Source organism: Hoplias malabaricus, chromosome 5, assembly GCF_029633855.1.
Source record: "Hoplias malabaricus isolate fHopMal1 chromosome 5, fHopMal1.hap1, whole genome shotgun sequence".
Lineage (NCBI taxonomy): Eukaryota > Metazoa > Chordata > Actinopteri > Characiformes > Erythrinidae > Hoplias > Hoplias malabaricus.
The window spans coordinates 49,926,037-49,940,459 of record NC_089804.1 but is presented as its reverse complement, the minus strand read 5'-3'; the positions used below and the strand labels follow the sequence as shown (position 1 = coordinate 49,940,459).

At 37.8% G+C, this 14,423-nt stretch overlaps 3 protein-coding genes across 7 annotated transcripts; 2 read left to right on the top strand and 1 right to left on the bottom strand.

The window, feature by feature from the left end:
* Window positions 1-74: 74 nt before the first annotated feature.
* Window positions 75-4,438, bottom strand: szrd1 (SUZ RNA binding domain containing 1). 4 transcript variants are annotated; one of them, XM_066673273.1, is made up of 4 exons: window positions 4,375-4,438; window positions 2,618-2,667; window positions 2,275-2,538; window positions 75-1,742 (listed from the first exon to the last, which is right to left on the bottom strand). In XM_066673273.1, exons 2-4 carry the CDS (start codon window positions 2,662-2,664, stop codon window positions 1,631-1,633), a joined length of 423 nt encoding a protein of 140 aa, XP_066529370.1. In that variant the 5' UTR covers window positions 2,665-2,667; window positions 4,375-4,438; the 3' UTR covers window positions 75-1,630. The 4 variants fall into 4 exon arrangements, with proteins under 4 accessions (XP_066529370.1, XP_066529369.1, XP_066529371.1 ...); XM_066673272.1 differs by lacking the exon at window positions 4,375-4,438 and adding an exon at window positions 4,186-4,351; XM_066673274.1 differs by lacking the exon at window positions 4,375-4,438 and adding an exon at window positions 3,844-4,043.
* Window positions 3,342-9,673, top strand: sult1st5 (sulfotransferase family 1, cytosolic sulfotransferase 5). 2 transcript variants are annotated; one of them, XM_066673271.1, is made up of 8 exons: window positions 3,342-3,359; window positions 5,701-5,845; window positions 6,396-6,524; window positions 6,619-6,716; window positions 6,796-6,922; window positions 8,501-8,595; window positions 8,722-8,902; window positions 8,993-9,673. In XM_066673271.1, the coding sequence occupies exons 2-8, from the start codon at window positions 5,701-5,703 to the stop codon at window positions 9,109-9,111; spliced, it is 894 nt and encodes a 297-aa protein (XP_066529368.1). In that variant the 5' UTR covers window positions 3,342-3,359; the 3' UTR covers window positions 9,112-9,673. The 2 variants fall into 2 exon arrangements, with proteins under 2 accessions (XP_066529368.1, XP_066529367.1); XM_066673270.1 differs by lacking the exon at window positions 3,342-3,359 and adding an exon at window positions 5,169-5,492.
* A 419-nt stretch (window positions 9,674-10,092) lies between these two features.
* On the top strand, window positions 10,093-13,325 carry tmem82 (transmembrane protein 82). The gene is made up of 7 exons (XM_066673234.1): window positions 10,093-10,151; window positions 10,256-10,351; window positions 11,118-11,190; window positions 11,369-11,546; window positions 11,654-12,071; window positions 12,405-12,589; window positions 12,795-13,325. Exons 2-7 carry the CDS (start codon window positions 10,267-10,269, stop codon window positions 12,864-12,866), a joined length of 1,011 nt encoding a protein of 336 aa, XP_066529331.1. The 5' UTR covers window positions 10,093-10,151; window positions 10,256-10,266; the 3' UTR covers window positions 12,867-13,325.
* The last annotated feature ends 1,098 nt before the right edge of the window (window positions 13,326-14,423 follow it).

Sequence of the window (14,423 nt, the reverse complement as noted above, 5' to 3'; positions counted from 1 at the left end):
TACAAAACTATAAAGCATTCAAGTTTATTACTTCAAAATTTCTTTATTAAATGGGCATTTGAAATGTATTTACAGGCAGATTACCATGTTGGTATGTAGGTCTTGACCAAAAAAAAACAACAACAACAAAAAAAAACCTTGCTGGTTGATTTGGTACAATAAAACAGGTGAACATTTGCAAAAATTAAAGGGTATCACCCCTGACATTGCAGGGAATTTTCAGACACCTTTTAAAAAGGACAACCCCACAAAGAGGCATTAGGTATGGGAATAAGAATAATAAGAAAAAGGCAAAGAGATATGTATAATAGTTTGGCTCTATCCATGGAACTGTATTGCAAGAGCCAGAGACTGAGATAACCCTTCAGCTGAAGTCAAAGATGAACTACTGCTCCTGTGCAATGTTTGAGTTTTAAAAATAAAATAAATAAAAAAATAAAAGGTAATCTCTTATAGGAGATGCAGTACTCCAGGTTTAGAGGTGCCTTCCTTCCAGATGGTCTTAAACTACATGTAACAACAGCTTGCTATTGCACCACAACTAGATTAAAAACAAAGTTATACTTTATTCAGTCTCTTGCAACTTTAACAACCTGAGTTCCTACTTCAGTATAAATATTGGGGGGATGGGGGGAGGAAAAAAAAAAAAAAACCTGACAGCAGTTAGAAAATGAAAGCAAAAGGAGGCAAGCAAAAGGAGCCAGCAAAATTAATTTCCCCTTGCACATCTCCCTTTGGTTCTTTCCAGCACCACATACATTTACGGAAGTTTTCATCAGATTAGTTCATTTCTAAAATGTATTTATTCTGGTTGATAAAAATCACTACCTTTTTTAAAATCATAAAAAGGCAGGAAAATGCTTAAGTGACTTGATTTTCCCTTTTCTAATCTGTTTTATTTTGTATCCATTATGTAGAAATCTGAACACTCAGTGAAAGACCCACGAGTTAAAAAAATAAAATAAAAATAACCGTAAACAACAAAACTTAAGAAATTAATATTTTTGTTTCAACAGAAACCTCACCACTCTCTTCCCAAATAAAAATTTATGGCAGTCAGTAATCCAAGCCATAAAACAGCCAAAATAAAAACAGAGACCAAAAAGATTAATACAAAAGCTTGATAAGAACGGCATGGAAAGGGATGACTGAAAATTATAGCAAAAATATCAAACATTATTGCTGAGAGCTGGTGCCCTGTGCCGTTCTCTCGTATTTTTGACAACTTCTCGTCTCGTACTTAGTTTAACCTCAATCTCAAAGGAGGATTCATGGCTAATTTCCGTGGTTCTCAATGCTGTCCATTGGCAGGTGGGTCACCAGTCACAGTTGAGTTAGGTGTTATGATGATGAGGCTGATTGTAGTTTGTTTCGTGGGAGGGGATCACAGTGAACATTGTCTGGAAAGAGTCCTCGTCACAGTGTAAAATGGGGGTAAAATATCCCCATTGGCTCTTCCGTTTTAATTCCTCCCCTTTTTTACATTCCACATAGGCCCAGGAGCCATGATGGGAAGGGTTTTTTCTTATTTAATAAACATCCCATATCCTAAAAATTGATAATCTGTATTGAAATCTCCATATTCCAGGAGATGGACCAATAGATCCCCTCTCTTCCCAGACCGTTATTCCTATCTTCTCTGACGAAATCCTTGTGTACCATCTGGACCTGCTGGCTGTCGAACTACATGGTTGTTTGTTCTTGTGTCCTCTGAAGGTGTATGGGTTCCTGCACGCTGTGATCTAGTTACAGAGAGAGTAGGGTCAAACATGAGAATTAAAATGTTTAAAGATAAATTTCCCTGAAAATATTGAAACAGCTCCCACCCAAAAGTGCCCCCAAATCCTTAATGTCAAAATCAACACAGTCACCATGGCATTTCTGAGCTAACATTGTGTCATTGAGATTTCTTAGTGTTTTGTTTAATACATCAGCCTGTGGGAATAACACTGTCACTGTCCAATGAAAGACATTAAATTTACAGATGGGGAGAAAAACTAATTATTTCAAGGGTAGTCAATGTACAAAGATGTTATTGCAAGTAATTATGAAGCAATTCTATTGGTCCATTCATCATGAAACTTTCAAATGATGAGAAGGACAGATACTGTGTTCAAATTATGTAGTAATCTAAAAATCCACAAAAATTCACATTTTTCCTTTAAAATTGTAAAATTAACTCTTAATATGACCAGGAATATGAAATTTGATTACAGATTTAACTTTATCATCAAGGCCCCTCAGATCTTTTAAGGTGGATCAGTTTTGAATTACCTTTCTGAACTGGCTCTCTCCTGAGGTGTGTCATCAGCACTACCAAGGATTCTTTTCCGGGCTTCAGCGTATTCAGCCTCCCTCTGAGCTAAGGACTTCACTTGCGGTGAGGGTCGATTCTGTGGTACAGAACATCCTAAAGTTCCGTTGCTGGTGGGTCGTTTCAAAATACGTATCTGTGGAGGTGGTGCTGCTGGGAGGGAGTCATCTTGGATCATGATAGCTGTCTTTATAGGAGAACGACCCGAACTCCCACTTGAAAGTCTGGAGGTAGATGAAGAGATTAGGGTGAATATACAGGACACCCAAAAATCAGACTTAACCTCTCAGACATTTTACATACCTTTCTTTCTGACTAATCCGTAGCTTCTCCTCTAATCTTCTCTCCATTTCCTATAATAAGAATGTAAAGTTATAAGCATGTTTCTACTAAAACCACCATCAGTGTAGTCTTTCAAAATATACAGAGAAGCACTTGCTTGGTGAAGGAGGCTGTGTACCAAAGCCAAGTGTCTCAGTTTCAAGAGTTATATATAACTCCTTAGTGCAGCAGCTAAATTCACAACAGGGATGAATTACAGTTCCTGAGGTTTAGCCGCTGAAGAGGAGGCGCAGAACAGCACGCTTATAATTTTGGGTGGTCTATATTATGAAGATTTTAGATTTGACAAAAGCTTTAATTTACTAGTCAAAATAAACAGTGAACCAACATGTCTGAGATTATAATACCTTGCAAATTTGTTTGGTGATTTATTATATTTACTACTACTACTACTAAAAAACGCATGTACATTTCTACCATTAAAAGCATATGTCTTAGGCCAAAAGCCTAAATGAAGTGATGCCTGAGACCTACGAGTTAGCATCTACAGCAGTGTTTGTCAAGTTTCTTTAGCTGTCTGGCTATAATTAATATTGCTGTGGAAAATTCTCAAGCTCAAGTAATCAGATTTTTTTAAAAAACGGGGCGATTCCCATTTAATTGAATTATTTGTTTGAGGAGAGCTCGTGAAATTATCCGCCAAGCTTAATTTTACTTTATTAATGCCAACATACACCAACAAAACCCAGAGGGTATCAAAAAGGTAGGTTGTACCTGCCCATCATTCAGAGCCGAAAAACTTGAATTATCTTTTTCCTGTGGATGAGTATAGACTCAGCAAATGTTAAGGAATATCAGTTCGCATAAGTCTTGGCCACACTGGAACCCCTCTGTCACTTAAGTGGGTTATTGGGTGCAGGTCAGCGAGCTGAAATGAAACCTACGACGAAAAATTAATTATCCGGCTGATTACTCTCACTATGTTCATGTTCCAGACTCTGGCTTTAACTCTTGCTACCACAGACCGGGTGTTTTTTTCCATGAAAGTCTGTTAGCTGCTGCTGCTGCTGCTACTACTACCACCACTTTGAAAATTCCGTTCCTCATTAAACGATGTCAGAGAAGGGCTGATTGTATTTAGTGCCAACTATGGCTCTATATAAGGTTGAAAATGAAATAAAAATGGAAGTTTGACAAATACTAAATCAACTTCTACTTAGTTAATACGTTAACTTTCTTGTGCTTACCGAAATAGCTTCTGGCTACTTATGCTAGCTAAATTAGCCTGCTAACTCTCTATAGCAAGGGAAGTTAGCTAACGTCGGTCAAAACTATTTCGTAAACGCTAACTTTAGCTGACATTAGACGCTAGTTAACAATCACATGGAAGTGATATTTATAACACTGGAAGAGGATTCGTCCATTTCCGTAAGAATGAAAGTAAGCAAATGACGAGTATCGGTTCCACAACGGCCTACTTCTCCCTCCGCGAACCTGCCACCTACCGGCGGCTAAACACGTTCATTCACAGCTGGGATAAACGAATTATCGACGAGGACTAGTCCGCATGAAAACCCCCGCTGATTTACCCCACTGTCGGCAGCTTCTTCCCAGCTTTCAGCGACCTCCTCTTCCTCCATAGTCCACTGTTTTCACTCTGTATCTCAGCGGGTCTCTCTCCGCTGGCTGCATGCACACAGACTCATCTTCTTCTCTAAGAAAAAAATGCACTCGCTCATACATGTGCTACCGACTGACGGCGCTTTACCGGCACCTACCGACTGGGAGAGACCAACTCAGCGTGGCGGGGAGGTCCCGAGAAGATTCCACCAAGAGGGATTCACAATACGATGCAGGAAATTAGTGTACCGATACAAAAACATTTACCGTCTTACTGTGCACATGGACGTGGGGATTCTACAGTGATTTCCACAGGAAAAGCAGGCGCATGTAGACATTGCCTTTGCATTGTGTGAAACTTTCATGAAGGGACCAAAATGAGCTTTACTAAAACCTTTTTTTTCATAGGTCTTGGGGGTCAAAGCGGGAAGTAAGTAAGAAGAAATAGCCTCTCTCGATCATACAACCATCTACCGACAGTGTACCACCAATTACTTTAACTTAAATTTCGCTAGGTCTTTGTTTGCTCATTCACAAACTGCTAAAATAATACCACATGGTAAAAACATACATTGGAAATCAGTTATGTCACTGCAATATTATACCAGATGGAATAATATTCCCGAGCTCCCCTACTAACTAACACAGACGGACAGAGCTCGTGACGTGACGTGGATAAATGGGTCAACCAAATAAAGCTGTTCAGCACGATACTTATACATATTTTTGTCATTTTAACTTGTAAATGATAACTAATAGTGTTGACAGACGCAATAAACATTTTTAATATCACTGTTTTATTTGAGTTGTTTTTGAATAATGAGCTCCCAGTATGGCGGCTAGTGTGACGTCAACTGAAACGCATGAATATGCCCATGAATTTGTAAGTGAAACGTCTTTAGGCATTTTGGCCCTTTTGACGTTCCATAGTCCCTTCTACTGCCATATTCAACAGAATCGACTCCGTGTCACTATGTCAACCAAAGACAAACAAAACTTCAGTTTTAATTAGCGCCAGAATTCAACTGCGAGGATTAACCAGTATCAATCTGATACATGGTGCAAAGTTTCAAGTGTTGTCAGAAGGATTATGTGTCATATTACTGAGTTGGCTCAAAGTATTATGATAGATATCTATAGCCAAAAGTCGCGTACGCAAACCCGGACGTCGTCACATTTTGTGCCGAACATTTAGCAACTTTATTTGGTTTCAGCTGGGAAAGAACCTGTTGTTTTGATGGGATTGCGCCGATTGTTTCTGAAGTATTTGCACGAAGTAAAACGGAACTGATTCCACTTTATGTTACTTAGGCTACCTAGTACAATAAATTTGTATTGCATTTATTTTTATCTTAGAGAAAGGTTTCTTTTGTAAAAACGGCCAGCCGCTGGAATAAATCTTTAACAGACCTCGATAGCATTAACTTTTAAAATTTCACTCTGTGTGTATGTAAGGGGAGGCGGTGTTTGTTTTTCACTGACAGATGGAGAAAACCGAAAACACTCGCTGCCCTTTGCTTGAAGTGAGAGGAATTCCTTTACCGGAACCCATAGTCAGACACTTCAGCAGAGTGGAGAAATTCCAAGCGTTTAAAGGCGATTTGCTTATTGCCACTTACCCTAAAGCAGGTTAGAGTTTTAATTAATGCAGTGTGCTTCATATTCTTGATTTGCATCATCAGATAGTACATCATTTGTATTATTAGGCTACAAACCTTACAATAGGATTTTCTGTAGGCAGAAAATAGTAAAAAAATATTTATGTAAAAGCATAGTTAAACAAGGAAACTTTTAATAATGTGAAGCATCAGTCTGTTTAATGGTAACAATGGAAAATCTTAAGTCAGCTAAAAATCAGTGAGTCAATGAAAAGTCAGTTAGGTGCTTTATATCTAAAATATCTTGCCCTCTGCAAATAGATAAATTCCAGAGGAGTGGAAGAATCAGTTTGTTTCATGTTTCAGAATTGAAGCATGTCCGACATTTATGCAGGGCCTAAATCTTTTTTTTTTAAAGTAATTTACAACAATAAATATATTTGACAGGCAAGCAGTAGAAGAACTAAATGACTCACATAGTATGGACACTCTGAGGATTACAGATTGTTGTTTAAGTGTTATACAGTTTTATAGAAACCATGTCATTTCTTATGCTGTGAATTTTGCATTTTTCTCTGGAGGTACTACATGGACACAAGAAATAGTGGATCTAATTCTGAATGAAGTAGATGAAGAGAAGTGCAGGCGAGGTCCCACCCATGTGCGCATGCCATTTCTGGAGATGACCTCTCCAGATCCCAACATCTCTGGTTAGAGCTTATTGAGAAAGTTCAGCAGTTTGAAATGGCCCACCAAATGGTAAGTAAGATCTTGTAACTATATTTGCATTGTTTGATATATCAGGTATGGCTAAACTAGAGAAGATGGATCCTCCTCGAGTTATCAAAACTCATCTTCCTATCCAGCTTGTACCTCAGTCATTCTGGGATGCCGGGTGCAAGGTTAGAACAACAGAGATTTTTTTTCAGCTTGTGACATTATTGAAAGTTTAAAATCTAACAGGATCAATCTCATTCACAGGTAATATATGTGGCTCGCAATCCTAAAGACAGCGTAGTGTCATACTTTTACTTTGATCGTATGAATCTTACTCAGCCAGAGCCAGGACCCTGGGGAGAGTATCTAGAAAAGTTCATGAAAGGACAGTGTAAGTAGTAGTGAATATTTTATTATTAGCTTCATTTTTTAATTATTTCTCTGAGCTCTTAAAAATATTGTGTGAATTTATGTAACAAAAAATGAAATTCAATTTAACATGAATAAATTTAATTGTCACGCCCTTGTCCTGTCGTGTCTGTTGTCCCTGCCATGTGCTCACTTGGCACATGGCTCTGTTTGCTACTGTCCATGTCTCCGCCCATGTCCTGCCTTTCTTCCTCCTCCTTGTCAGTGTCATTTGTAATCCTGCCCCCTCATTATCAGTCCAGGTGTCCCTTGTCTGTGGTGTTCATTTAAGTTCCCTTGTCGCTGTGCTCCTTTGTTGGACATTTCACATTTAGTTTGCTTTTTACCGTTGGTTTGCGTTCTTCAGTCTGTCTGTTACTCATTCCCTTTAAGTCAGTCTTTGTATCTCTCTTGTCTCAGGTCTGTTCGTGTCTTTAGTCTGTTTAGCTTTCTCTGTCTGTTTAATTTTGTCTGTTTAGCTTTCTGTGTTCAAGTTTATTCTGTTTAGCTTCTTTGTCTAGGCCCCTGTTAAGCTCTCCATGTACTGTCCTTCTGTTGAAGTCTCTCTGTCCAGGTCATTCTGTTCAAGTCTCTCTGTCTTGGTCTTTCTTTGTTTCAGTATCCTGTCTCATTATCCTAATCTGTTTATCTGTTTTCTTATCTTTTGTAGAAATAAAAGTATTCTGTGTTTTAGCAAATGCGTCCACCTCCGTCAGTCCGCCCCGCGTTCCTGACATTAATTCTCTGTGGTTTTATAATTACACAAACTATTAATTATCCTTTCAAACTGATAGTTGAAAATGAACTCTGTTCTGATAGGCTGTCAAATACCATGCCTCTTTTAAAAAGAATGTAGAAAGAGTAAAGAGTTATGGTCCAGTGTACTCTTTATACGTTATCGAATTTTGAAAACAAAAGAACTTGGCAAGGAAATAAAAAAACAGGAAAATGCTATGTGTGTGGTTTCTGTGGCTATGTTCAGTGCAAGTTGAAGCATGTGTTATACTTTTCTCCGCTGCTCTTGTTCATCAGCTCAGCAGAACAGAAACCATGCTCAATTATTGTTTGATTAAACAGAGAGAACTTGGCATCATTTCCCAAGTTTCATATATCACTGTGCTCTTAACCTGCTCTTAAACGTGGTTAAATCATGATAATTTATTGACTATCAGTTTATCTGTGGCTTTTTGTCCAGGTTTAGACAGAGAGCAGCTCTGAATGCAGTTTTGTTTTCCAGCAAATCTGGTGTAAATGTAGACTAGCTCACTGCAGAGCGCCAAGGTTAAAAATCCTGTATGGAACTAGTTCAGGATCCAAAGTTGCAAAAAGGACAAAAAAGAAATGTGATAGAATGAAAACCTCATGGAAGGTTGATGAACTAACAAAAAAATTTAAAACCTAGTGATAAACAGTGGTATAATCGCAATAATATACTCAAGGCTTGTGCTGTAATGTGAGATATTGGCATTGGTGTACTGATCTTCAGGACTCTCCCTGCAGCCTTATAGCGATCCCTCCTATGTATTTTTGCTTAATTATAATCAACATATTGATTTTGCAGTAGGTTGGGGCTCCTGGTATGATCATGTCAAAGGATACTGGAGAGAAAAGCAAAATAAGAACATCCTCTACCTCTTTTATGAAGATATGAAAGAGGTATGATGCTAAACCCCTTTCCTGTAATTCTCTTTTATGTATTGTGTTATTTTTAACTTTGTAACTGTGACAGACATTAAAATCAGTAATCAGATTTAAGGAAATGTTTCATGTCTATGACTTTAGAACTCTGCTCGGGAGGTGATCCGCATTTCTGAGTTCCTAGGACAACATTTATCAAAGGATGTGGTTGACAAGATTGTGAAATTAACTACATTTGCTGCCATGTGTGATAACCCTATGGCCAACTATTCAGCAGTGCCTGACACTATATTTGATAGAAAAGTATCACAGTTCATGAGAAAAGGTGAGGGGTTTGTTTTGGAAGATTTAAATTAAAAGGGTCTGTGGCTACAAAGGTGGCTGTAAAGGTGTATAATTTTGTGTTTATTTACAGGTGAAGTTGGTGACTGGCCGAATCATTTCAGTCCAGAAGAAGATGCTGTATTTGAAGAGCATTATCACAAAATGATGGCTGATACTCCTATTCCTTTTCGATTTTCTTTGTCAGAGTAACGAAAACAATGTGCTTGCTGTAGGACTCTAAGACAAGTATATTATTGTTTATTGTTTTAAGTTATACACAGCAGACAGCATTGATTCATTCATTCATTATTTGTAACCACTTATCCAGTTCAGGGTCGCAGTGGGTCCAGAGCCTGGAATCATTGGGCGCAAGGTGGGAATACACCCTGGAGGGGGCGCCAGTCATTCACAGGGCAACACACACACTCACACATTCACTCACACACTCACACCTACGGACACTTTTGAGTCGCCAATCCACCTTCCAACGTGTGTTTTTTGGACTGTTGGAGGAAACCGGAGCACCCGGAGGAAACCCACGCAGACACAGGGAGAACACACCAACTCCTCACAGACAGTCACCCGGAGCGGGACTCGAACCCACAACCTTCAGGTCCCTGGAGCTTTGTGACTGCGACACTACCTGCACAGCAGACAGCAGCTAAAATAAATTAACCTCAGAACTGAGTGGAATGATTTTGCTAAAGATAATTCTAGGAAAGTTATATTGTGCCTTTTGATGATGTGTTTTGCTGAATGAGAAATTTGTATACTAATAAAAAAGTTTAATACTCAAACGTATTGTGTCATTTGCCATGATATTTAAAGTGAATGAACATGACAAACCATGACTGGATGAGTGTGTGAAACCCTGTGATGGGTGACTTTGAATTGAAATTGTAGCTAGCATTCACAGTACTTTAAACTTTTAATTAAGTTATGTTTGGCATTTCAACACAAAAATACCTAAATGCATTTAGAGGTGAAAATAATTAAGAGAAACATCAGAGGAAACGACGGTTTTACTTATTCTTGGAGTTGATTAATCATTCACAAAGTGCTATTATTGATGTCTTACTACTATGGCTGATAAATGACAATCACTGAAAGGGCATGGCAATTACGTAAGCTTTGGTGAACAGACAAATGACCTTTGAGACTGAACTTTTGAACCTACTGCTTGAATACAGATAATAGTGAAACGCACGAGAGGTTCTCTAACTACAACGCTAGCAAAAGCTAGCTATAAGGTCAGAGAAAGTAAAAAATGAAATAATACTGTTTTTCAAACCTATATTTAAACATTTAATTTGAAACTTTTTAAAACAATTAACTGATTTATTTTATACATCAGTGTGTGGTGAGATGTTTTCCTTCATTTCCTGGTTTATTCCAAGTTTACCTTCTTGGCTGACCATTGAAACAAATCCTCTAGAGTGTATTTTACAAGGTAAGGGGTCTTTTGAACTGTATTGTATGCAAATAAGTAAATGTTGAAAATTTTGGAATGTTGTCAAATCAAATGTTAAAGATTTTGTTTATATTAATCATCAATTTAAAAATCATTTGATGCATACTCATGCAGACTGTGTGGAATGACTTGAGTGTTTGATGTGCAGTGAGATCCAAATGCTGGAGTCTTTGGGCATTCATACATTAATATTTCTTTTTTAAAAACTACATCATGGTCAGTGTAGCAGTGGATACAAAGCTGACCTATAATCACTGGGCTAACACAACATCCCCAGACAGGGCTCTTCCAGTATTATTGACTCTGTATGAACATGAACCTAAAATGTGGGATAAGAATTTTCCCAGAGAACAAAAATATAGAAGTTTTCTTTAAAAAATCACACATAATTATTATTACAATTTGTTTTTGTTATGGTGCCTTAGAGTATTTGTTTACAATTTTGGTAGTTATACTCAGCAACTATTAGCAAACACTTTTGAACTCAATTTTAGGTAACACCACAGGTTTTCAGTTAGTCTAAACCCGTAACGGGGGTGTATTATTCATTTAATAAAGGCAGAACCAATGATTTCTTAATAACTATCATGAGACTAATATATACAAGATCTTTTGTTATGAGAAGAAAAAATGAAAGGCACTCAGGGCAATGTTAGGGATAAACACTTAAAAGTTCTTGTTTAATGTAAATCCTGTATACGGTGCTGTTTTTTCTTATTGTATCATGTGTCTGATGGCATGACAGGACTTATTGCTGCCTGCGGAATCTCAGTTCTCTGTAACCTTTTAAGGGTTTACTTGTTCACTGAAGCACAGAGGTACGTTTTCAGACACTTTCCAATTACATGCTTAAAGGGCTTTCATGTAGAAAATGAATGCATGTCAATAGGCATCAGGATGCCAGATCCATGATTGGTTTTTACTGGCTCAATTTGTAGATGGTTTTATATAACTGCCGTATTCTGGTTTGCATAATTCTCTCTTTTTGTTTTGCAGTGTTACAGACAGCAAACCTGATGTTAAAAATAAGAGCAGTCATATTGGTGGTCTAATATACACAATACAATTCTGGATACTGACAGTGATTCTAGGGTTTGTGGGTTCTCGAGTTGCATCACTAGTGGTTCTTGAGTTCTGCCTGCGAGTAGTCTCATCACGTCTCACATCTCCATCAGTAAGATGAATGTTATTCAATAATTTAATTAACTAATGACTTCCTGAACATTGGTCATCAATTCCTTAATGTCCTCTACAAGGTTTGTTCCTTCTCTGTTGTTTTAGGATCCACTAAGTGATTCTTTATTGCAGTGGCTGGTCCAGTGCCAGTTCTCTTTGGGGTGCGCGTTCAACTGTAGCCTTCAGTTTCTCCATGAGGGGGCACAACAAGCCTGGTTAAGTCTCCTCCTGGGTGCAGGACTGAGCTGGTTTTTGTCGAGCCAATGCTCCAGACTGCGACATCATGTAACGACGATGTACCCAATACACAGCACCCAGCGTTACTGTGGGGTTTGCATTGGGCTCCTGACTAGTGGCACCTCTATACTGCACTTTCTTTGCAGTGCCTTAATCCTGACCTTTAGTGTGGCTGGCATTGCTGCTGTATCCAACATCAACCAACACTTTCTGTCAACTACAGAGGCCTTGAGGTTCTGGACACCCCTCACAATCTGTTACACTCTACTGATTATTTATATGCATGGTAAGAACAAGCAGTAAGTTATGAAGTAAGTACTTAATAAACCGAGCATTCATTTCTGTAGCTGGTAAATAAATATATGTGATGATAGTGGAATCATACTAGCAGTATTTAAAAAATATTGACATTGGGCTGATGTGAATTTGACCTATTTTACTTGATTTATAATTATTTATTGGAAGGTGTTAGGCTTCTTTGCGAAGTCAGGTGGAATTAATCCCAGTTCCTACCATTTATAACTATTTCTGTATCTGCCTCAGCATCTTCCTATAGTTTCCATATTGGTGCATCTATTATATTTATTTTTAATTTATATAATCCCTTAATTTTTTTCAGATGAACAGCATCGGCAACCTGAAAGACAGGCACTTTTGAACACAGTTGTTGTACGTCTGGGTGGCCTACTAGTTTTAATGCTGACTGTAGGAAGGTGGGCTGATGTGCTCCATATTTTGGTGTGCTTCATAGGTGAAGCAACCTGTCTGTTACCAGCTCAGGACTTACTGGACAGCGCATTTAATGTGAGAGAACCAGTGCATTTTATATTTGGAGTTATTGACTGTTGCATCTACAGCCATCCTAATAGTCATGTTTTTTCTGAATTATTGTATTTCATTTTATGGTTACTCAATGTAATAACTTATTCATATTGCACACGTGCATATATCTTGCAAATACCCAAAGCTGTGCAAATGTTTAATGTATTCAACCCCTATATCCTTGCAGGGTGATGCAGATATTCCCAGACATTCTGTGATAAAAAAAGAAAACCAGAGAAGACAAAAGAAACTGGACTGAGGCTTTAAATAACACCTGTTATCATGTGAAATGGACTTTATAAAAAAGGCAGGGAAAAGAAAAGTGGTCAGACCTAAAAGTGTCACTTTTCAGGAAAACCGGAAACTACTATAATGTACAATGCTCATGTCTACGATCAAAAAATGGTTCACAGCTGAAGATAACATGATTTTGTACATATCTTAATGCTTCAATCTTCAGACATGTAATGTGTATAATGTGTGTGTGTGTATCAGTATGATACAAACTGTGTTATAGTATCAGTTTGATACAATGTGTGTGTGTATTTGTATATCTATATCTATATACGCATTTTATCAAATACTGATAACATTCATAGTATATTCATCTTTCTAACGGAAAGCTGTCTGTTCAGAGCCTGAGATTATAACCTTCTCATGCAGAATTTGCTTTTGTTAAAAACCCTGCAATAACAGTGTTGTAACAACCAGATTTGCACTAGAATATCTTTGAACTAACATGTTCTAAACATCTTTGATGGTTTACTAAAGGAAAATACACTGGTCTTTAGTGGTATCCATAAAGTTAAATCTGTAGGTTCTTGTGGTCTTTTCTCAGAAGAGTTACAGCATGTAGCCTAGTCTATTTATCAGATTTAGACACAACACATCTGCAGAAATAGGCATTACAGTGCATTTTATTTTGCATCAATGCATAGTGTGCATGCTTCTGGAAAAGCATCTCATTAGTGAGGAGGACATCACATTTTTCTGTAAACACAAAATGGCTGCTGCTGTCTGCACCTAATTGTTCTCTTATCGACAATGGTATGTGGGATCACGTTCAAAATGGCGTCATATTTCAGAAACTCCTTTTGACTGTTGCTGTGGACTAGGGCAAAAAGCAAATGTGGATGTTACTGAGGGTTCCTGATGGCATAATATAATCTGCAGCTTTTAAAGAAGTCACGTTTGTTTCTAAGCACCGCATTCAGCACAGTCTTATCACAGCAAAGACAACAGCCATAAACAGTGGTGACTGGTGTCAAGTTATTTGCCAGCTTCTTTGTCCAGTTTTTTTCGTTCTTAACTAGTTTAAGTTTAAACATAGCAGAAAGGGTCCTATGACTTGATATCACTTTAAATCGTTATTTTAATAGTTATGCAATACAGTTCTCTGTATAGACCCACTAGCCTTCATTTTACTTAAAACCCACTGATGACAGTTTAAGGTAACGTTACCTTAGTGTACCAACTAGAGTTTAACGTTGCCATTAAATGTAGAACGCAAAATAAACGAATAGAACAGAGTCATCTTCGTAGTCATTGGTCTATGTATAAGGCACAGCACAATGTGACTTAAGTATCGTTAATTTTAGACTTTTTTATGCTGTCTGACAGGAATCCTAACTTGGCATAAATGGGTGGAAGCCTGAGCTATTTTCAGTAATAATTTCTCAGATACATCCGTGGTTTTTCCGTCTGTTGAGGCTTTTATGGGAGATCAGAACTGTGGTCCAGCATAATCCAGGATAATATTCTACTGAATTTGCTGAATAAGTTGTCGTCTACCTTGATAAGGCCAAAAATATCAAAA

Coding starts and splice junctions, on each gene's coding strand:
- szrd1 (XM_066673272.1), bottom strand. CDS start 4,236: ATGGAGGAAGAGGAGGTCGCTGAAAGCTGGGAAGAAGCTGCCGACAGT. Junction 2,668..4,185: donor AAGAAGCTGCCGACAGTGGG/GTAAATCAGCGG, acceptor TTCTTATTATAG/GAAATGGAGAGAAGATTAGA. Junction 1,743..2,274: donor GAGAGAGCCAGTTCAGAAAG/GTAATTCAAAAC, acceptor CTCTGTAACTAG/ATCACAGCGTGCAGGAACCC.
- sult1st5 (XM_066673270.1), top strand. CDS start 5,454: ATGGGATTGCGCCGATTGTTTCTGAAGTATTTGCACGAA. Junction 6,525..6,618: donor TCCAGATCCCAACATCTCTG/GTTAGAGCTTAT, acceptor TTGATATATCAG/GTATGGCTAAACTAGAGAAG. Junction 8,596..8,721: donor TTTATGAAGATATGAAAGAG/GTATGATGCTAA, acceptor CTATGACTTTAG/AACTCTGCTCGGGAGGTGAT.
- tmem82 (XM_066673234.1), top strand. CDS start 10,267: ATGTTTTCCTTCATTTCCTGGTTTATTCCAAGTTTACCTTCTTGGCTG. Junction 11,191..11,368: donor TTGTTCACTGAAGCACAGAG/GTACGTTTTCAG, acceptor TTTGTTTTGCAG/TGTTACAGACAGCAAACCTG. Junction 12,590..12,794: donor TACTGGACAGCGCATTTAAT/GTGAGAGAACCA, acceptor ATATCCTTGCAG/GGTGATGCAGATATTCCCAG.